This window comes from Phascolarctos cinereus, unplaced genomic scaffold (assembly GCF_003287225.1).
Source record: "Phascolarctos cinereus isolate Bilbo 61053 unplaced genomic scaffold, phaCin_HiC Scaffold_5;HRSCAF=322, whole genome shotgun sequence".
In the NCBI taxonomy this organism is placed as follows: Eukaryota; Metazoa; Chordata; class Mammalia; order Diprotodontia; family Phascolarctidae; genus Phascolarctos; species Phascolarctos cinereus.
The window spans coordinates 34,460,636-34,478,153 of NW_027555958.1; the positions used below are offsets into that span (position 1 = coordinate 34,460,636).

General features: G+C 53.0%; 1 protein-coding gene across 1 annotated transcript; it reads left to right on the top strand.

The window, feature by feature from the left end:
• Positions 1–2,689: 2,689 nt before the first annotated feature.
• PIGS (phosphatidylinositol glycan anchor biosynthesis class S) lies at positions 2,690–16,175 on the top strand. The gene is given in 13 exon segments (XM_020963292.2): positions 2,690–2,829; positions 3,915–4,054; positions 4,153–4,264; positions 7,688–7,777; positions 8,034–8,125; positions 8,294–8,501; positions 8,804–8,946; positions 9,044–9,158; positions 11,012–11,157; positions 11,592–11,606; positions 11,609–11,694; positions 12,604–12,814; positions 15,686–16,175. Coding segments are annotated over 13 exon segments (1,737 nt in total). The 5' UTR covers positions 2,690–2,726; the 3' UTR covers positions 15,962–16,175.
• The last annotated feature ends 1,343 nt before the right edge of the window (positions 16,176–17,518 follow it).

Sequence of the window (17,518 nt, forward strand, 5' to 3'; positions counted from 1 at the left end):
TAAAGATGAGGAAACTGAGACATAGAGAAGCCAAGACATTCCTAGCTAGGGTCATATACCTAATAAAATGACTGGGGTAGGATTTGAAACACAGATCTTCTTGGCTCCAATTTTAATATCCTCTCCCTGAGATGGTAAGCAATTTGATATAGGTTATACACCTGCAATCGTGCAAAACACATTTCTATATTAGTCATGTGGAAGAAAACAGACCAAAAGAACACACACACACACACACATACACACACAGAGTGAAAAATATTATGCTTCTATGTGTATCCAGAGTCCATCAGTTCTTTCTCTACAGGTAGATAGCATTTTTCATGATGAATCCTTTAGAATTGTGTGGGATCATTACATTACTGAGAAAAGCTAAGTCATTCACAGTTGATCATTGTCTAATATTACTGTTACTATGTACAATGTTCTCGTGTTCTGTTCACTTCACTTTGTATTCGTTCATGTAAGTCTTCTCAGGTTTTTCTGAAAGCATCCTGCTCATCATTTCTTATAGCACAACAGTATTCCATTACATTCATAGACCACAACTTGTTAAGCCATTCCTCAGTTGACGGGCATCTTCTCAATTTCCAATTCTTTACCACCACAAAAAGAGCTGCTAGAGCTCTGGGATACAGACTTAGTAGTGGTATTGCTAGGTCAAAGGATATGCACAGTTTTATAGGCCTTTGGACATAGTTTCAAATTTCTCTACAGAATGGTTGATCAATTCACAACTCCATCAACAATGCTTTTGTTCCCAATTTTCCCATATCCCCTCCAACATTTACAATTTTCCTTTTCTGTCATATTAGCCAATCTGATAGGTGTGAGGTGGTACCTCCGAGCTGAATAACTGACATTTAAGTAGCACTTTGAGATTTGCAAAATACTTTACAAATATCACATTTGACCAACACAACAATCCTGTTAGGTAGGTATTATTACCTCATTTTACAGATGAGGTAACTGTGGCAGAGAGAGGGTAAGTGACTTGCACAGGGTCACACAGTTAGTGTCTGAGGCAGGACTGAAACTGAGGTCTTTCTTAACTCTCTAAGGCAATTGCAGGGTCCATCTCCAGTCCTCTGATCTATATCTTGCCACTGGACCCAGATGGCTCTGGAGGAGAAAGTGAAGCTAGTGACTTTACACAGCCCTCCCTCCCTTAGATCCAATTCATTTGCAGGTCATAGCATCAACTTCCTGATGTCATGGTCCTCTTCAAGAATGAAGGACAAAGGACAAGGCACTGGCTCAGTCCAATAGAACACAGTATGAAGTGGCTACAAAGAAAACTAATGGAAAAAATTTGGGGGTGTGGGGTGGGTTTGGAGCGGGGACATGTGATTTCATCTGTGTGTGGAATTCCTGGTGAGTGGACACTCTCCATCTATGCAGATCATTGCAACCTACTGGCTCAGAAAGTTGCCAGCTGCTGAAAAGTTAACTTTCACAGGTTCTTGAGTCATTTGTCAAAGGTTCTTTTTAACTTTGAGGCAGGTTTTGTTATCCACTGTCTTAGGCCCCATTAACAGTTAGGTGTATTGTCCAGGTGATAGACAATACACCTAGAAGTATAGCATTAGACAGACATTATCCAATATAGAGAGGTGATAATGTTGGTCATGTATGGGTCATAATATCTCTGGAGTACATATTAGGGTGATATTGATAAGTTGGCCAGATGTCAGTTAGGGCAGTGAAATCCATGCCATACGAGGATTAGTTGGGATTAGTTGAAGGAACTGGGAGTATTTTAGCCTGGAGAATAGAAGATTCAGGGAAGACAATAATATCTGTCTTCAAGTACTTGAAAGGAGAAAGCGCTTGTTGGCCTTTAAAAGGCAGAATTGGGAAGTCACAGTTATGGGTTGGAAAGGGTACTGGACTTGCAGTCCACTAAAATCCCAGCACAGACACATTCTAAACTCATTTAGCTCCTCTGGGCCTCAGTTTTCTCATCTGTAAAATGGGAGAGGGTTGAACTACACATGTGACCTTAGGCAAGTCATTTAACTCCTCTGGGCCTCAGTTTTCTCATCAGTAAAATGAGTGGGTTGGACAGGATGACCTTCAAGGTTCCTTGCAGCTCTACATCTATGATCCTAAGAACTGGAAGCAAGGGATGGAAAATGCAAAAGAGGTAAACTGAGGCTTGCTGTCAGGGAGAACTTCCTAGCAATGAAAGCTGTCTGCGCCACGGGCTGCCTGGGGAATCTAGTTCAGGGATGGCGCCTTAGACTGTAAGCTCCCTGAGGGCAGGGTCTGTTTCTGCCTTTCTTTGTATCCCCAGCGATTAATAATTAACGCTTGTTGATTTGACTTGGGCAGCATCAGACGGCCTCGGAGGTCTGTGCTTCCGAGGCTTTGCACGATCCTTTCGAGATGACGTCTGGAAGTCTATGCCACCGCCCCTGAGCCTCCTTCACGTCCGCCGGCGCGTCTCCCGTCCGGGTCTAGACCAGGAGCGCTAGAGCAGGTGCATGCGGCCACATGTCGCATTTCCTCGGCTCCCGCGCCCCAAACTCTTCAGTCCCTCGCCGCGGCCCGTAGTGACAGGCATCCCGCGCTCAGGAGGCGGGCCCAGGCGAGTTGCTAGGGGATATCGCTCTGTGATTGGTCGCGACCGAACCTTGGCTCCGCCCCATTTTGGGTTGCGGCACCCTGAGCTCTGATTGGAGGACGCGGGTGTAGCCCCGCCCTGTGCTCTGCGGCAAAGAAGGATGGCGGAAGGAAGGATGCTGGAACGAGGAGTGGAACGTCCTCGGTTGGAGCGAGGAGTCCGGCAACGGAACCAGGCTCTGGCAGCGCTGACCTTGGACCCAGGTGCGGCCCCGGAGTGGGGGTCTGAGCCGGGCGGGGTCTCCGCCGAGTGAGGGAGGAACTGAGGAGGGCAGGGACCCATTCGGGAGGGCGAGGTGGGGGAGGGGAGGCTCGCCTTCTTCCCGCGCTGTGTAGAGCTGGGGGTAGGGGGTGTGTGCCCACGCGCGTTCGTGTGCGTGGGTGTGTGCACACCCGCGCCTGTTGTGGGCTTGTGTGTGTGTATGGGCGCGCGCGGTGCTTGTGCGTGGGTGCATATGTGCACACGCCTGTGGTTGTGCGCTTATGTGCATCTCGCGTGGGTGTGGCGCGTTTGTGTGCTTATGTGCCTGGGTGTACGTGCACGCGCGTGTGTTGGTGTGCGTGCGCCCTTGGGGTTGTGTGCTTACGAGCGAGCAGGTGTGCATCTGCGTGTGTATTGTGTATGTTGCTGTGCGGGATCTAAGGATCTGCTTTCAACCTGTGTACACGCACGTGCGTGCGTGTCCGTGGGCTCCGCATAGTGTGTGACATAACATAAATGTACAGAATGTTACATAGGATCGCCAGAGAAACCACGTATATTGAAATACAGTTATCCAAGTGTTAAGAAGGAAGAAAATTAAAGAGCCCCTGGAGGAGAGGCTCGCCTTAGAATGTGCCTGTACGTGCTCGTGTGTGCATCCATTCCCTTAGGCTCCCCAGAGTGTGAGACGCATCCTCAGCGTGAGGTTTTTAAATGCATGAAATGGGGTTACCATGGAAACCAGATACATTGAAATAAAGTGATCGAAATAGTAAGAAGGGGAAAAAAATTAAGATCCCAGGTTAAGAGCTCCTGGACTGGAGGTTCCCTTCTGTGTATGGGGGCGGGACTTGAGAACTCCCCACCCCCCTTAGTGTGGGAGAGCAGGAGAAGGATTAGAGACCCCTCCCTCCACACTTGGAACTGAAGGGGTAGCAGCCTGGGCAGCTCCCAGACTCCAGGCCCCACTGCCTGGCACATAGGGAGCGTTCACTGATGGGCCGTCCAGGTCAGTGGGCTTCCTTTCCCCACTTCTTCCGTGGATGGTTTTCTGGCTGACTGTCTCCTTATCTCACCTCTTCCCCAGAGAAGATCCGAGGCAAGCATGCGGCCCTCTGCTTTGCCACCATGGCTGTCATGCTGGGACTGCCTCTGTGGTGGAAGACTACCGAGACCTACCGGGCCGCCTTGCCTTATTCCCAGATCAGCCATCTGGACTCCTTGCTGGTGAGGCCTTTGGGGGGGGGGCAACAAAAACTCTTGGATGTTTGTCGTGGTGCTGGAGGATTCTCCTGGGGGGCCCCTAATCTCCTCTCTCCTTTTAGCTCCGGCTCAGAGTTCCGGTCTCCGTGGTGTTTGTCCAGGGTTCTCTGCCCATAGTGGATCAGCAAAAACTGCCCTTCACAATTGTCAATGAGCGTGATATCCCATTGAAATGTGAGTCTCCTCCACTCCCATCTGCCTGTCTCTGCCTCCCTCTAGCTCCTAGGGATGAGTAGGGGGATACCCTGACAGACTTTTGGGGGTTTGGGAAGGAATTGGGTGAGGCGCAATGCCTTGGAGTCTGGGTGTCCTGTAAAGCTGATTAAGGGTGATATTGGTATTACCATGGTAAAGTTGATAGGTGCTTTTAAAAGCACCACAAATTAGTTTATGGTCTCATTTACCTCCCCCCCCCAATTTTTGTGTATTTGTTTGGATGTTAAATTTATAGTTTTAAAAATAGTTCACCAAAAGCCTAGAGACAGATTTTTCTCAGCATCCATGGTGGAGCGGGAGTTTACCCCTTAGCAAACATGGTGATAGCTCACATTTCTACTGTACTTACACATTTACAAAATGAGAAAGTACAGGATCTTCTTTGATCCCCTTAGCAAGTGTGTGAGGTGGGTACTACAAGTATTGTTATTCCTATTTTACATTTAAGGAAACTGAGGCTCAGTGATGAAGTGACTTGCCCAGGGTCACACAGTTGTAAGTACTGGGAGGTGGGACTAAGCTCCCATCTTCCTGACTCCACGTCCTCGGACTCTGTCCTCTCTGCCCTGTTCTTTCTCTCTGCCTTGTTAAGTATGGTAGTTGTCAGTATTGCCAATGCTCCTCCCTAAGACAGCCACCTTCCAACTTGATCTTTTTGCTTCTGTTCCTGAAATGTATCTCTGACCCAGTCACTCATCAGCTCAAAAATCTTCAGTGGCTCCCTGGTGCCTCTAGATAAAGTGGGATGAGATCTTCACTTTGGCCTTTAAAGTCCTCACAGCCCGGCTCCCCCTGTCTTATTTCACGACACTCTTCTTTATCCATTCTCATGTTTCGCTCAGACTGGCCCATCAGCTGTGCTCTAGATGATGGTCATTTGCCCATTCCCCAGGCTTTCTTTGTCCGGCCTCCTCAGCTCTACCTTTACACGGCCTCTTTTCCTTGAGCCTCGGCTCAGCCTCTGCCTCCCACAGATTAACAAGCCTTCATTCTGTGCCCTGCATGGCACAAAGCCCATTCCCGATTCTCTCTGGCCCCCAACTGCTAGCACCTCCTCACTAAATGCTCTCTTGTATGAAATCCTTCTGCATGTACGTGTTGTCTCCGCCTGTAGGACAGTTAGTAGCCCCAACCCCAGCAAAGCGTTTGGCATGCAGCAGGTGCTTAACAAATGCTTATGGCTTCTTCAAGGTCAGGCACTGTTGGTATGGCTAGAAGCCCTCTGATCAATGATTGTTCAATTAAATTGGAGACACAGCCAAAGCCTCCTGGGAGGCCTCAGGAACAGAGCCTGCTGCCAAGGCCAGCCCCCAGCCCCAAAAGTAGAGTTTCTGGGAGTAGCCAGGGTCTGCTGCTGGTTTGCGTGCTGGCAGTCCAGAGATGCCTCAGGTGGGAATGGGAACAGGAGAGCTGGGTTCGAGGATCTTGGCTGAGTATTTTGAAACCAGGAATAGTCTAGAAATTCAAGGGGGTGCGTTAGTCTTTCCACCACACATCATGGTAATGGTGATAGCCGATGTTTGTCTGCCGTGTTAAGGTTTGTAGAGCGCTTCACACCACTTGTCTCTCTGGATTTTCGCAGACGTGGAGGAGGGTTGGCACCATGTTGGCACCAGCATCGTCATCCTTATGGTCCCTGATATAAAGAATAGCATATGGACGTTTCCAAGTAGCATGCTTACTATATGGCTATTGGGCAGGTGGAAACCTGACAGAAAGGCACTTTTTAAGTATTTTTAAGGCTCTGTCCAGAACCTGCCCATTAGCCACAACAGCCCAGGCTCCTTGACCTTTGAACTGGGTTGGGAGATCAGGGCTGAACAGTAGTGATGGCGGTAGAGAGAACTCCAGCTGAATTATAGATGCTGTTTGGGTTCTTGGTTTTGTTGGACTATCCGCATCCCCTTCTGGTTCCAAACCAGCCAGGAGAACATGTCCTCACCAAGAGCTCGGGATTGGGGGCGGTCTGTTTGAAGGGAGCCGTGGCGTGGCCCGGGATCAGCAGATCACGACTTAAAGCCGGAAGGCGCCTGAGAGGTAGATCATCTAGGCCAGTGTAGAAATGGGAAGGTGCGGCTCAGAGAGATGAGGCGACTGGCCTGAGGTCGCCCAGCATGGCAGTGGCAGAGCCAGGTCCTCTGATTCTAAGTCCAGTTTTCAGATAAATATGTTCAGCTGTATGATGTGCTCAGGTATTACACTGGAGAGTCTCTTTTTCTCAAAAACTAGGTCACAAGTTCCACGAAGACTTTGTATTTCATCTGAACTTGGGCAGTCGCCCCATGTCCTTCCTTACTCCCTCCCATTTTTCTGTACACTGTAGGTATTTAATAAATGCTGAGTTTAGTTGAATTGAAGTTCACAGCAGATGCCCCTTTCTTACTTTGTTAGGCTTAGACCGATGTGGGAATGAATTTGTCCTTGAACGTTCACCAAGAGACCGTAGAGGGAGGGGTGCCTGAGAGCAGGATGATGGGGAGGGGGAATTGGTCTGTGGTTCACCTGAAGGCCTAGAGTGGACGAGGCTGTGCTCCAGGATGGCCGTCGTGCCCAGTCCGTGCCAAAGCTGGATGTGTCATCAGGAGCTACGTCTGGCCTTCATGGACCCTCTTCTCCCAAGAGAAGGCTCAAGGAATTAGGCCTTCCACCCACTTAACCCTTCCTTGGCAGGTAGCCCTCTGCCTTTTCAGGAACATTCTGTCCCTTAGGAATAAGGAGAAGAGAACACTGGACTGGTTTGGACCCTAGTGGGGGAGGGCTTGATGCTGTTGAGCATCTCATTCCACCTCCTCCCCTGGGCGGGCCTGAGTGCCAGGCAGAGTGACCATAGGGAGCAGAGGGGGTCAGGGGATCTGGGCCAAGAAGAGCTGAGCCCATCTCTGTGCTGGGGGAGGAGGAGGAGAAGGAAGGCCAAGGCGAGGATGGGCCATATGACGCTTTCGGTCTAGTAATACAGATCAGAGCTCATTGGTCTGATAGGCTGCGGTTGGGCATACTAAAACTTGACTCTGGCATGGTGATGCCATGTACGGATAAGAGGATGCATGAGTATGTCAGGACACATGTGATAAGTACCCTCAGAATAGGAAAGGTGCAGAGAGAGGATAGCAGGGAAGGGGGTAGGGAATGGAGTTGGGGCCTCCCTGATTTATGGAGGGTGGGGGGTAGGGCATTCTAAGTCAGAAGGATACATGAACAGCGATGGGGAGCTGGGGAAATGCAGGCAGGTTTGGAAACAAGTGAGTAGGGGGCAAATGGCCAAGGTGAGGGCTTAGGCTTCTGGGCCTCTTTTGCCCCTTGGGTGTGTTTGGGATGAGCTTACAGAGCTTGGGCACCTGTCCTGAGGACCAGCCCTGGAGCCCACACTTCCTTTCCCCTCAGGCAAAATGAAGCTCAAAAGCCGCTTCCAGCAGGCCTATCGGATGGCGGGGTCCTTTGAGGAGAATGCCTTGAAAAAGGATACTGTTCAAGGTGCGAGGAGGGGAGACCCATGGGGGCCTGTGTGTCTTTCTTCACTTTCTGTTTCTGTGGCCTCCACAGAGAAGGGCAGGGAGGGGCCACAGAGGAGGCCCCCCTGAGGGCAGCAGCTTTCCCAGGGGCCCCCACAGGGGGGCGCTGGGCTCTGACCTGGAGGATGCCCCTGGGTCTGGGGGTGTTGTGGTGCTTTCTGGGAGGGAGGGGGTGGAGGCATTAGGCTTCTTGCCCACCTGGCTGCTCTTTTCCTTAGAGGCCGAAGCCGCGTTACCTTCACCAAAGGAGGATTCATTGGGCTCACTCAACATATTTGTGATCCCTGAGAGATCCTCACTGCTCCCCCAGGTAAAGAGCCCTGGAAGCTTTGCCGTTTCCTCTTGGGAAGTCTTTTGCATCCCATGGAAGTCTCTTTCATAGGGGCCATTTCCGTGTACCACCATCTCATGCAGGTGGGGGGTGATACCCCTGTTTCTGAGTTACTGCCACACCTTCTGCCATCTCTCTTCCCCTTAGGACAAGATGAGTTACGTCGGACCCAAGAGGACGGCGTTTGTTCGGGGAGCCCACGGTCGGCAGGCCTTGACAGTGATTGGCCAGAGGATCCTGCAGGTGGCCCAGTCCATGTCGCTGAATGAAGAGATGCTCGCTTCTGCCCTGGGTGACCGCCTTCCAGAGGACAAACAGAACTTGGACAAGAGGCGGCCCCTCAAGTCTAGCCTGGGTAGGAGACTGAGTGTGGTCCTTTCTTGCCAGGCTGCCCGTGAGTGAGGCAGGGCAGGCAAAGCAGAGTCCCAAAGGGTCCTGGCTTTGTGCCCATGGTGGAATGGGCATCACAGAAACTCAGAATGGGAAGGGATGTAGGCGCTCTGGGGTCCCTGACTGACACTGAGGTTTCCTGGTGCTGATGGAGACAAGGACTCTTCCTTTGGGAGAAGTCGGGATCCCATCTGTCTCCTCCCTCCCTTGGTTCCTTTCCCCCAGTCCAGGAGTTTCGTGACCTCCCTGACTCCTCTTCCTCTACAGGCTACGAGATCACCTTCAGTTTACTGAACCCTGATCCCAAGTCCCACGAAGTCCACTGGGACATAGAGGGGGCGGTGGAGAATTACGTGCAGCCCTTCATGTCTCTGCTCAGTGCCATCGGCAACTTCTCCATGGACTCTCAGGTCAGGGGCGCTGGGGAAGGGGCTGGCCAGCTGAGGCTTCCTTCAGGGGAGATGGTGGAGATCATCGTTAACCAGCTGGCCCCTCTGCTTCCCCCAGATCCTGTACTATGCCATGCTTGGTGTGACCCCTCGCTTTGACGTGGCCACTTCCAGCTACACCCTGGCTGCTCACAGCCTCCCGCATGTCATCAACCCTGTGGAGGCCCGTTTGGGTAAACTGACCCTCCGTGGGAGTGGGGGTGCTGGGGAAGGAGGGAGACTGTGTGTGTGTGAATGTGCGTGTGTGTGTACTCATGCATGTGTGGTGATGGCGAAGGACGGGGTTATAGGGTGCTTACTTCTCTGTGTTGGTATGCGCGTGTGTGCTTGATGCTGGGGAGGGGGATTGAGGGCTGATTCTGAAGGCTGCTGGGGGTCTGAGGGTCAGGCCCCTGGTCGGCCTGGCGTAGGGAGGAGGCACTGTTCCCAGGCTGTCACTCTCATCAGTCACATGAGTCCCTGCCACGTGCAGACTTTTTTAGGCCCCCCATGCCCACCATGTAGAAATGAAAATGACATCCTCCCCGTCCTCAAAGAACTAACATTCCGTAGGGGGAGACAACGTGTACGCTACTAAGTCAGCACAAAATGAACATAAGGGGATCTTGCTGGGAAAGCAGTGGCAGCTTGGGAGATGGAGGTCGGGAATCAGGCAGGGCCCTCTGTGGGAGGAGGTATTGGAGCTATGCTTTGGGGAAAACGAGGGATTCTTAGAACAAAAGGGACTGGATGCCTGGCATGGGACACTGCCTGTGCATAAGTGTGGCGATGGGAGATAAAGGGTCGTGTGTGAGGAAGAGCGAGAAGGCTAACTTGGCTAAAGCAGAGTGTGTGAAGAGGAGTAAGTGTAGCACTAGAAGGGTAGGTCTGAGCCAGGTGTGAAGGCAGGGCAGCTTGAATGTTAGCCCGGAGCCAGAGTTTCTCGAGCAGGCAGGGACTGGGTCAGAGGGGTGCTTTAGGAATGTTACTCTGGAGCCGTGTGGAGGAGGATGAGAGTGGAAGGAGGGGCTTGATGTAAGGAGGCCCGTTAGGGTCAGATGAGAGAGCTGGGCTGGGCAGGTCCTGGGGTGAGCAGAAAGGAGATGCGGATATGTGAGGGGGGGCGTGAGCCGGCGAACGATTGGTAGGCTTGAGGGAGATGAGGAGTTGAGGATGACTGAGCTTGTGGACTTGGGGGCCATGACGGTGGGGAGATGATCGGGGGGGGCTTCTCTGGATGGGTGAGGCTGCAGTGGGCAGGTGGTGGTGCCAGCTCAGACCTCAGGAGGGCCACAGATGAGGCCTGGGTGTCTCCTGGACAGAGATGATGATGGATCCCCCCAAGCCATCACCCCCCACCCTTGAGGCATGCCCAGGTCTGATCTCTGCCAAGGTGGGGCTCTGGTCTAGACTAGACAGTGGGATCCAGAGCCTCTGAGAGAGAGGGGACCCCTGGGCCCCCATAGTGCCCTTTGGGGGAGGAGAGTTTGAGAGTTGCGGCAGCCATTCTGAGAGCCTGGGATTTCCTCGGAGACATCGATCACACCTTTCACACCTTAGCAGGGGGTTTGGAGGAAAACTGGGCAGAGAGGAGGAACCTTGAGGGGCATAGCTGCTGAGCAGCCTGGGCAGAATTCAAACGTTGTGCGCCCCCCCCCCCGACCCCTCCAGGTCTACAAGGCTTCTGGTCACCATTTCCTTCAACAGGAAAGTATCTGAGAACTCCTTTATGTTGAGGGGTTTGTGACTTCAGGTGCTCCCTCTCTGCAGGCCCATCAGGAAGAGGCGAGTGGGAAAGAAATGAATCTTGAATGGAGGAACAGGGGGTTTCAGAGACTGGAGCTACGCGAGTGTCTGTGCTCACGGCTGTGGGGTGGTTGCCCTTCCCCTCTGTCTGGAGGTCCCAAGCAGGGCCAGGGAAGCTTCAGCTTCATCCCGGGGGAGTTTGTGGGAGAGCTGAGGTTGCATACTGAGGGGCACTTGAGGTGCAGCATGGGGTGTGGCTCTGCAGCCGCAGGGGTCCTTCCTTGTCTTCTTTCTGCTCCAGGATCCAGAGCTGCCTCCCTCTCCCCAGTGATCAACTTCCTCCTGTATGTGCCTGAGCGTGCCCACTCCCCTCTGTATATCCAGGACAAGGATGGGGCCCGGGTGGCCACCAATGCTTTCCATAGCCCCCGCTGGGGCGGCATCATGGTAAGCGTGAGGAGCGTCTTACCCGGCGGCTTGCCTGGCCACGGGCTTTCTCTGGGGCTTTCCTTGGTGTGGGGGCCTCCCTGGGGGCAGGGCTCATGACTCCTGCCAGACTGGGAGCTTGGAGCACAGGGCTGCCTCCCGTCTGTCTTTTCTTTTGTGAAAGTTTTGTCGATGGTTTTTTGTTCTTTGCCCATGGTGCACCTTCCCTTGTGACAAAGAGGGGCCTTTGAGCACCTCGGGGGCTCCGTCAGCCGTATCTGATGGCCCGGGCGTGCTCTGCACCTGCAGTCACTGCCCCCCAGGCCTCTCCAGCCAAAGTAGGGGTATCTTTCCTCATCTCTTCTCCGGGACCCAGATTGGTCATTGTTGTCATCACCCCTAGTGTCTTAGCACGGGCCTGCCAGCGTGGGGTGACCTCAGCTTCCTCTCTGCAGGTGTACAACATCGACCCCCCAGTGCCTACAATACCACGAGGTACCCTGTGAAGGTCAATGTGGACATGGTCCCAGTGATGGAGGTGTTCCTGTCCCAGATGCGGTGAGGGTCCTGGTGCCTCCGGTCTGGGGTGGTGGAAAGGGGTGGGGGACAGACATCAGCTCTTACAGTTCTGGTGCTTCTACCTGTCACCCTTTGGGGAGTTTTATCCTCAGACCTCTGAGAATACAAGGTGAAGGGCAGGCTTGGTATCGGAAGGCAATTTGTGGGACCCTTTGGCTTCCCATCTCACCAGGAAGCTCTCTAAAGATAAGATTCTTTCCTTTTTCTTGGAAGAGCAGTGCTTCAGGAAAGACTGGGGCTGGGCCTGGGGATAAAAGTGGGCTCTGGGAGGCCACTGGTGTGTGCAGCTGCTGCGGGGGACCGGCCTCTTCTCATGGAGGTCAAGGGCAGCATTAGAGCCAGAGAGCGTTTCCTCAAGCACTGAGGGGTTAGCAGCTCATCCAGGTTCACACATCTAAATGCCACGGAGGCCCCACGTCTTCTTGGCTAGGCAGTCCACCCCCCTCCCTTTCTGCTCCAGATTTAGCTAAATTGTTGGTGCGTTAGCAAACATCTGCTGCGCCCCCACAGTATGCATCATAGGGCTGACCACTGCAGGGAAAGGGAGTGCAAAGGTTCATTAGACACAGTGCTTGCCCTCAGGGACCATGTGTGGTCAGTCTGTCAAAATGAGTCAAGACACAGAAAGCTGGCACAAAGCGGACAAGCCATGTGCCACGAGGAAGGTCAAAGGGCTGGGGGAGGGGAGGCGCATGCGCCAGACGATGCTTCATGGAGGCCACGGCGCGTGTTCCTGGGGGTATTTGGGCATGTCTGTAATCTTTTGGCAGCCACCGCATCTTCCCTTAATGCCCTCATCAGAGGCCAGACCCTGCATGCACCAGGGCCCAGCTCTCTGGGCATTTTGCTCTTACTGCCACCCAGCCCTCTCCTCTCCCTGTCTTTCAGGTTATTGTTTGGGGTCCCCCACCCTCAGATGCCAGAAAACTTCCTTCTGGGAAGCCCTCCGAGTGAAGGGCTGAGGTCCTGGGAGCTGGACAGGCTGCTGTGGGCCCGGACCGTGGAGAACCTGTTTACGGTCATCACCACTCTGACCTCCCTCGCCGAGTTGCTGGACAAGATCGGCAACATTGTTATCAAGGATGATGTGGCCTCAGAGGTGTGTGTGTGTGTGTGTATACAAGCAAACACTTGTACCATCTGACTCCACTCAGCGAGCGTTTGTCAGAGCCCTGCTGCTTGGGCACTGTGCCATGTATTAGGGATACAAGGTCAGGAAAGGAATAGCCCCTGTCCTCCACGGGGCTACCACTCCCTGGCTGGAGTAAGAATATAATAAAACTTCTTAGAGGCCTAGAGGAGGAGCACGGGCCAGGCCTGGGGGTGTGGTTTGTGCAGATGCATGGAAGTAAGATCGGGGTGCTCTGGGCAGGCTACAGTGTAGAGTGATTTGTGGGCCATTGTGGGAATAAGGCTGCAAGGTAGTTTAGAGGCAGGTAGTGGAGGACCTCGGTGCCAGGCCGAGGAGTTGGTGTTTTATCACAGTGGACAATAGGGAGCCACAGAAGGTTGTTGAGAAGAGCAGGTCTAGATCTAGAGCTAGAACTGACCTCAGAGGCCATCCAGTGCAACTCCTACCTTTAACCGAGGAGGAAGCAGGCCCAGGGAGGGGATATGACCCTCCCGAGAGTAGATCGGTAAATGCTGGAGGGAGGACTTGAACCCAGGCCTTCTGACTCCAGAGCCAGCGCTCTTGTTCTTGACATAGGTCAGTTGTGTGTGCTGCCCCCACCCCATCACCCTGTCCAAATGAGCCCTCCCTTGTGATAAAAAGTAAAGCCGACTGATGGGCCCCGTGCTCCCTCCCCACCACTCTGACATCAGCATTGGTCAGGGCGGGCTGGGCTCCTGTTCCCCACGTCCTACTGACTTCACTCTCCAGCTGTTGGTACGAGTCTCCCCGTTTCTCTGAATTCTTCATCCTCCTAGTCCATGAGCACAGTGGAGCGTGGGCAAGACAGGGCTCCAGGCAGCTCGGGTCTCTGGGCAAGTGACTGAACCTCACTCATCCTCAGTTTTCTCATCTGTAAAATGGAAGTAATAATAGCACCTGGTCATAGTGTTGTTAGAATCAAAGGAGAGACTGCGTTAAGTTCTTTGTAAACCCTGAAACACTGTAGAAATGTCAGCTACCAGCATTATTTCTCCTCCTCCTCCGTCCTCCTCCTCCTCTGTCCTCCCAGGGCAGTAACATTCCATTCACGTGCCACATTTTCAAGGCATCCATGTTGTTTCTAGGTTTTTACTACCACAAAGTGTTCCTAGGCCTCTTGGCTGATACAGTCATTGCCAGCTGTCTCTGGCTTCCTTGGGGCCTGTGCCCAGGAGCGCGAGCGCTAGTGTCAAAGTTTGGAACAGTTTGTTGCAGATTTTTCTTCTGCACATTCCAAAATGGAGGAATGGTATGCGCTGGCCAGAGAGGGGAGGATGCCATTGAGAAAATGGTGACAGTGTGTAGCAGAGGGGTGAGGGATGAGAGCCTGAAGGAGCAGGGTGGCCCCGGGGGCGGGGGGGAAAGAGGAGGCATGGGAGAAGGGTGAAGGAAACAGACTCTACAGGACCAAGTCGGGAGGATGGGGTTTATGGAAGGGGACAGCAGGACCCTGGACAGAGTGTGAAGGGAACCTCCTGGAGAGCAGGACAGAGATGAAGGGAGCAGCACAGTACTGGACTGGTAACTTGGGAGTCATCGTGTAGGGGTGATGATTGAACCCGTGTGAGCTGAGGAGATCACCAGGGACCCTTGAATGACACAAGAAAAGAGGGTCCAGGACAGAGCCTTAAGAGGCGCCCATCAGTGGCCGTCAGTGATTGAGGATGATTCCCAGCTGAGCTGGCATCTCTAGGGGAAGACATGAAGGGGAGAGAAGGGAGACCCAAGCACAGGGGGTGAATTTGGAGGACAGGGATTGATGAAGGCATTGAAGATCAAAATAAAGATGAAGGAGACGTAGGCAGATTGAAGCAGAGGGAGATGGAAGGATGGTTGTATCAGGAATTGGAATTGGAGTCGGCCATGGTGTTGGCACCATTATGGATGATGGTGCGATTTAAAGTATGAGCACCCCTCTGAGTAGCAGAATTGAAATGATGCTGAATGTGGGAATTTGAGGTTGGTTTCTCAGCCCTCCTTAGTCCCCTTTGCCAGATTTTCAGCTAGCTAATTATGGGCATCTCTTAAGGCTTTGTCCTGGACTTTCTTCTCTGGTGTCTCTAATCTCTCCCTGCATTGAGGGAATCCTGGATGCTTGAGGGAATGTCAGCATGTATATTAAAGCCTCCAAGTATGGGTGGAGGGTTTGGGGTGGAGATGATGACTGTGGACCAGGGTTGAATCCCTTGAGAAAGGACAGAGTAGAGCTTGAAGACGGATGTCTTACAGGAACACGAATGTGGTCAAAGTGATTTAGAAGGGTTGAGTGAACCTCAAAGGGGGATGATGGTGGAGGAGGGTCTGGAAGTGGTAATGAGAAATATGGAGTAAGTGGAATCCTCCTGGCACACAAACGTGTGTGTGTGTGTGTGTGTGTGTGTGTGTGTGTATACACCAGGGGATGACAAAGTCTATTTGTAACCATTTTCCTGAGTGGCAGGGTGGAGGGAGGATGTGGGCCAAGGTTGGTAGAGATGAGAGTCCTGGAAAGCAGTAGCATGGGGACAGACTTTTACTTAGCAGATGGTGTCTGACTCGAGGGATTGGAGAGCCCAGGGTGAAAGTTTGTCAGCTCTAGGATGGGGAAGGACTCATTGAATTGGAGCCTCCAACCAGTGGGTCCTATGATGATTATGCAGCGTCTTCACGTTGCAGTGAGACCTGGAGGGGCACCCTTCCCCCTTCATGGCTTAGGTGACTTTTAAGTAACTCACAGAGTGACCCAGTACATTGGTGTATTGAAGGCACCAAAGCGCCATGTCTCCCCCTCCCTGGGCCTACCTTGAGCCCCAGAGCTGATTGGTGTCTTCTGCCCAGGTGTACCGAGCATTGGACGCCTTCCAGGAGGCAGCAGTGGAGCTGTCCGCTGGCAACCTGGAGATTGGTTTCCGTGCCAGCCAGGAGGCGGTGACGTCCTCAGAGAAGGCCTTCTTTGACCCCTCTCTTCTTCACCTCCTCTACTTTCCTGATGACCAGAAGTTTGCCATCTATATTCCCCTCTTCCTGCCCATGGCAGTGCCCATTTTCCTCTCCATGATCAAGATTATTGTGGAGAACCAAAAAGTCAGGAAGGATATTGAAAAGGTGGATTGAGTGTGCAGAGCCTGGAGAGTGGGGGCAAAGGGTTCCATTTTTATGAAAGCTGGGGTTGGGTGCAGGTGGTAACTTGGACAGCAGATGAATTATTTCTCCTGGGAATAGCCTGGTCCTGTTTTGGAGACCCCTCACTCTTCCGTATCCTTTGTGCCCTCGCCCTGCAGATCCTTTGGTTAGAGGCCAGGCCTTCCGGGTGGGTAGGTGGGTGGGTGGGTGGGAGGTTGGGTGGGCAAAGGTAAGGTCCTCCAAGAAGTCCTCTGCCCTGGGGCCTCTTTCATTTAGTTCTCTCATAAGGCATCAGCCCAGTTGGTGGGATGGGGAGGGTAAAGGGAAAGAAAGGGAGGAAACTGAAAAGGAAATAAAAGTCTTTAGGGTCATCTGGCCCTCCATGACTTGCCTGTGTTTTGTTTACTCTTTGGTTTAAACTGTAAGCTCTGAGCTGAGACTCTTGGGGTACAAGATGGTGGCACACTGCTGTTGGGGGATTGATTCATGTGCCTCTGCATACTTGGGCAGAGAAAGACTTGGTGTGGAGGAAGCCAGCTTAAGTGTGCAGAGTGGGAGACCCTCTGGCATTGCCTTGCTGGAAGAATCCTGGGCTGGAATGTTCCAGGCAGAAAAGGACCAACGTTTGCTGGTGTTGCCTTAGCAGTGACAGCTGAGCCTTGGTTCTCCCATGAAATCACTTTCCCCTCCCAGCCTCCTTACAGATGGCTTAGGCATCACTAGCTGCGGGCTCTGGAATCGCTTGGCCTTGCCCAGTGGGGGCTCCTTTTCCTCCCTTGGGGGTGGTGGAAGGCCCTAGATGTGCCTGTCAGAAGGTTTGCAACAGTTTGGTAGCCTTTTTCACTGGCCTTCACGTTGCCCACTGCTGTCTGGCACAGCAGGTGGGGCTGAGCCTCAGCCTCTTAACCTGTGAAGAAGGAAAGTTGGCCTCTACAGCTCTGGCCTTTGCAACTTCCCTTTCCTTGCTCCCAGAGCTGGCACTGCCCAAGCAAAATGCCATCTGGCCTTTGGGTTCCCTGTTCCCTCCCCCGTCCCTTTCAGTTGGTTGAACTGGGTCCTCAGAAATCTAGTTTCACCGCTACCCCCTCCCCAGCCCCACCCCTTTAGTCTCTCCCCTATCCCTTTTTCAGAAGTGGGGCACGCAGCCGAGGTTGTGGGAGCTAGAGCCTGACTTCTTGGGGGTGGTCGGAGTCCGGACATCAGATGAGAGGCGCCCCTTGGGGGCCTACAAGCCGGTTGGGACAGGATTTCAGAGATCCCTTTGTTCCCCTTTAGGGAGGGATCCTGCCCAGAACGGTCTTCAACCTCCGCCCACACACGCCCAGGCCCCGGTGCCAGCTCCCAACGTTATTTTGAGCCATCTGCTTTCCCAAATGGACTGTCCTTTCCCCTCCCACTGAGGCTGGCACTGGGGGAGAGGGTGTTCCCTGCGCGTTAGGGGTGAAGCGGAGAGGTGGGGGGGGAGGGGGACTCGGGGATAGGTCTGGGGGTGGGGAGAAGGGACGGGCGCAGGGCATGCGAAGGAAGAGGCGCCGAGGGAGGAAGGCT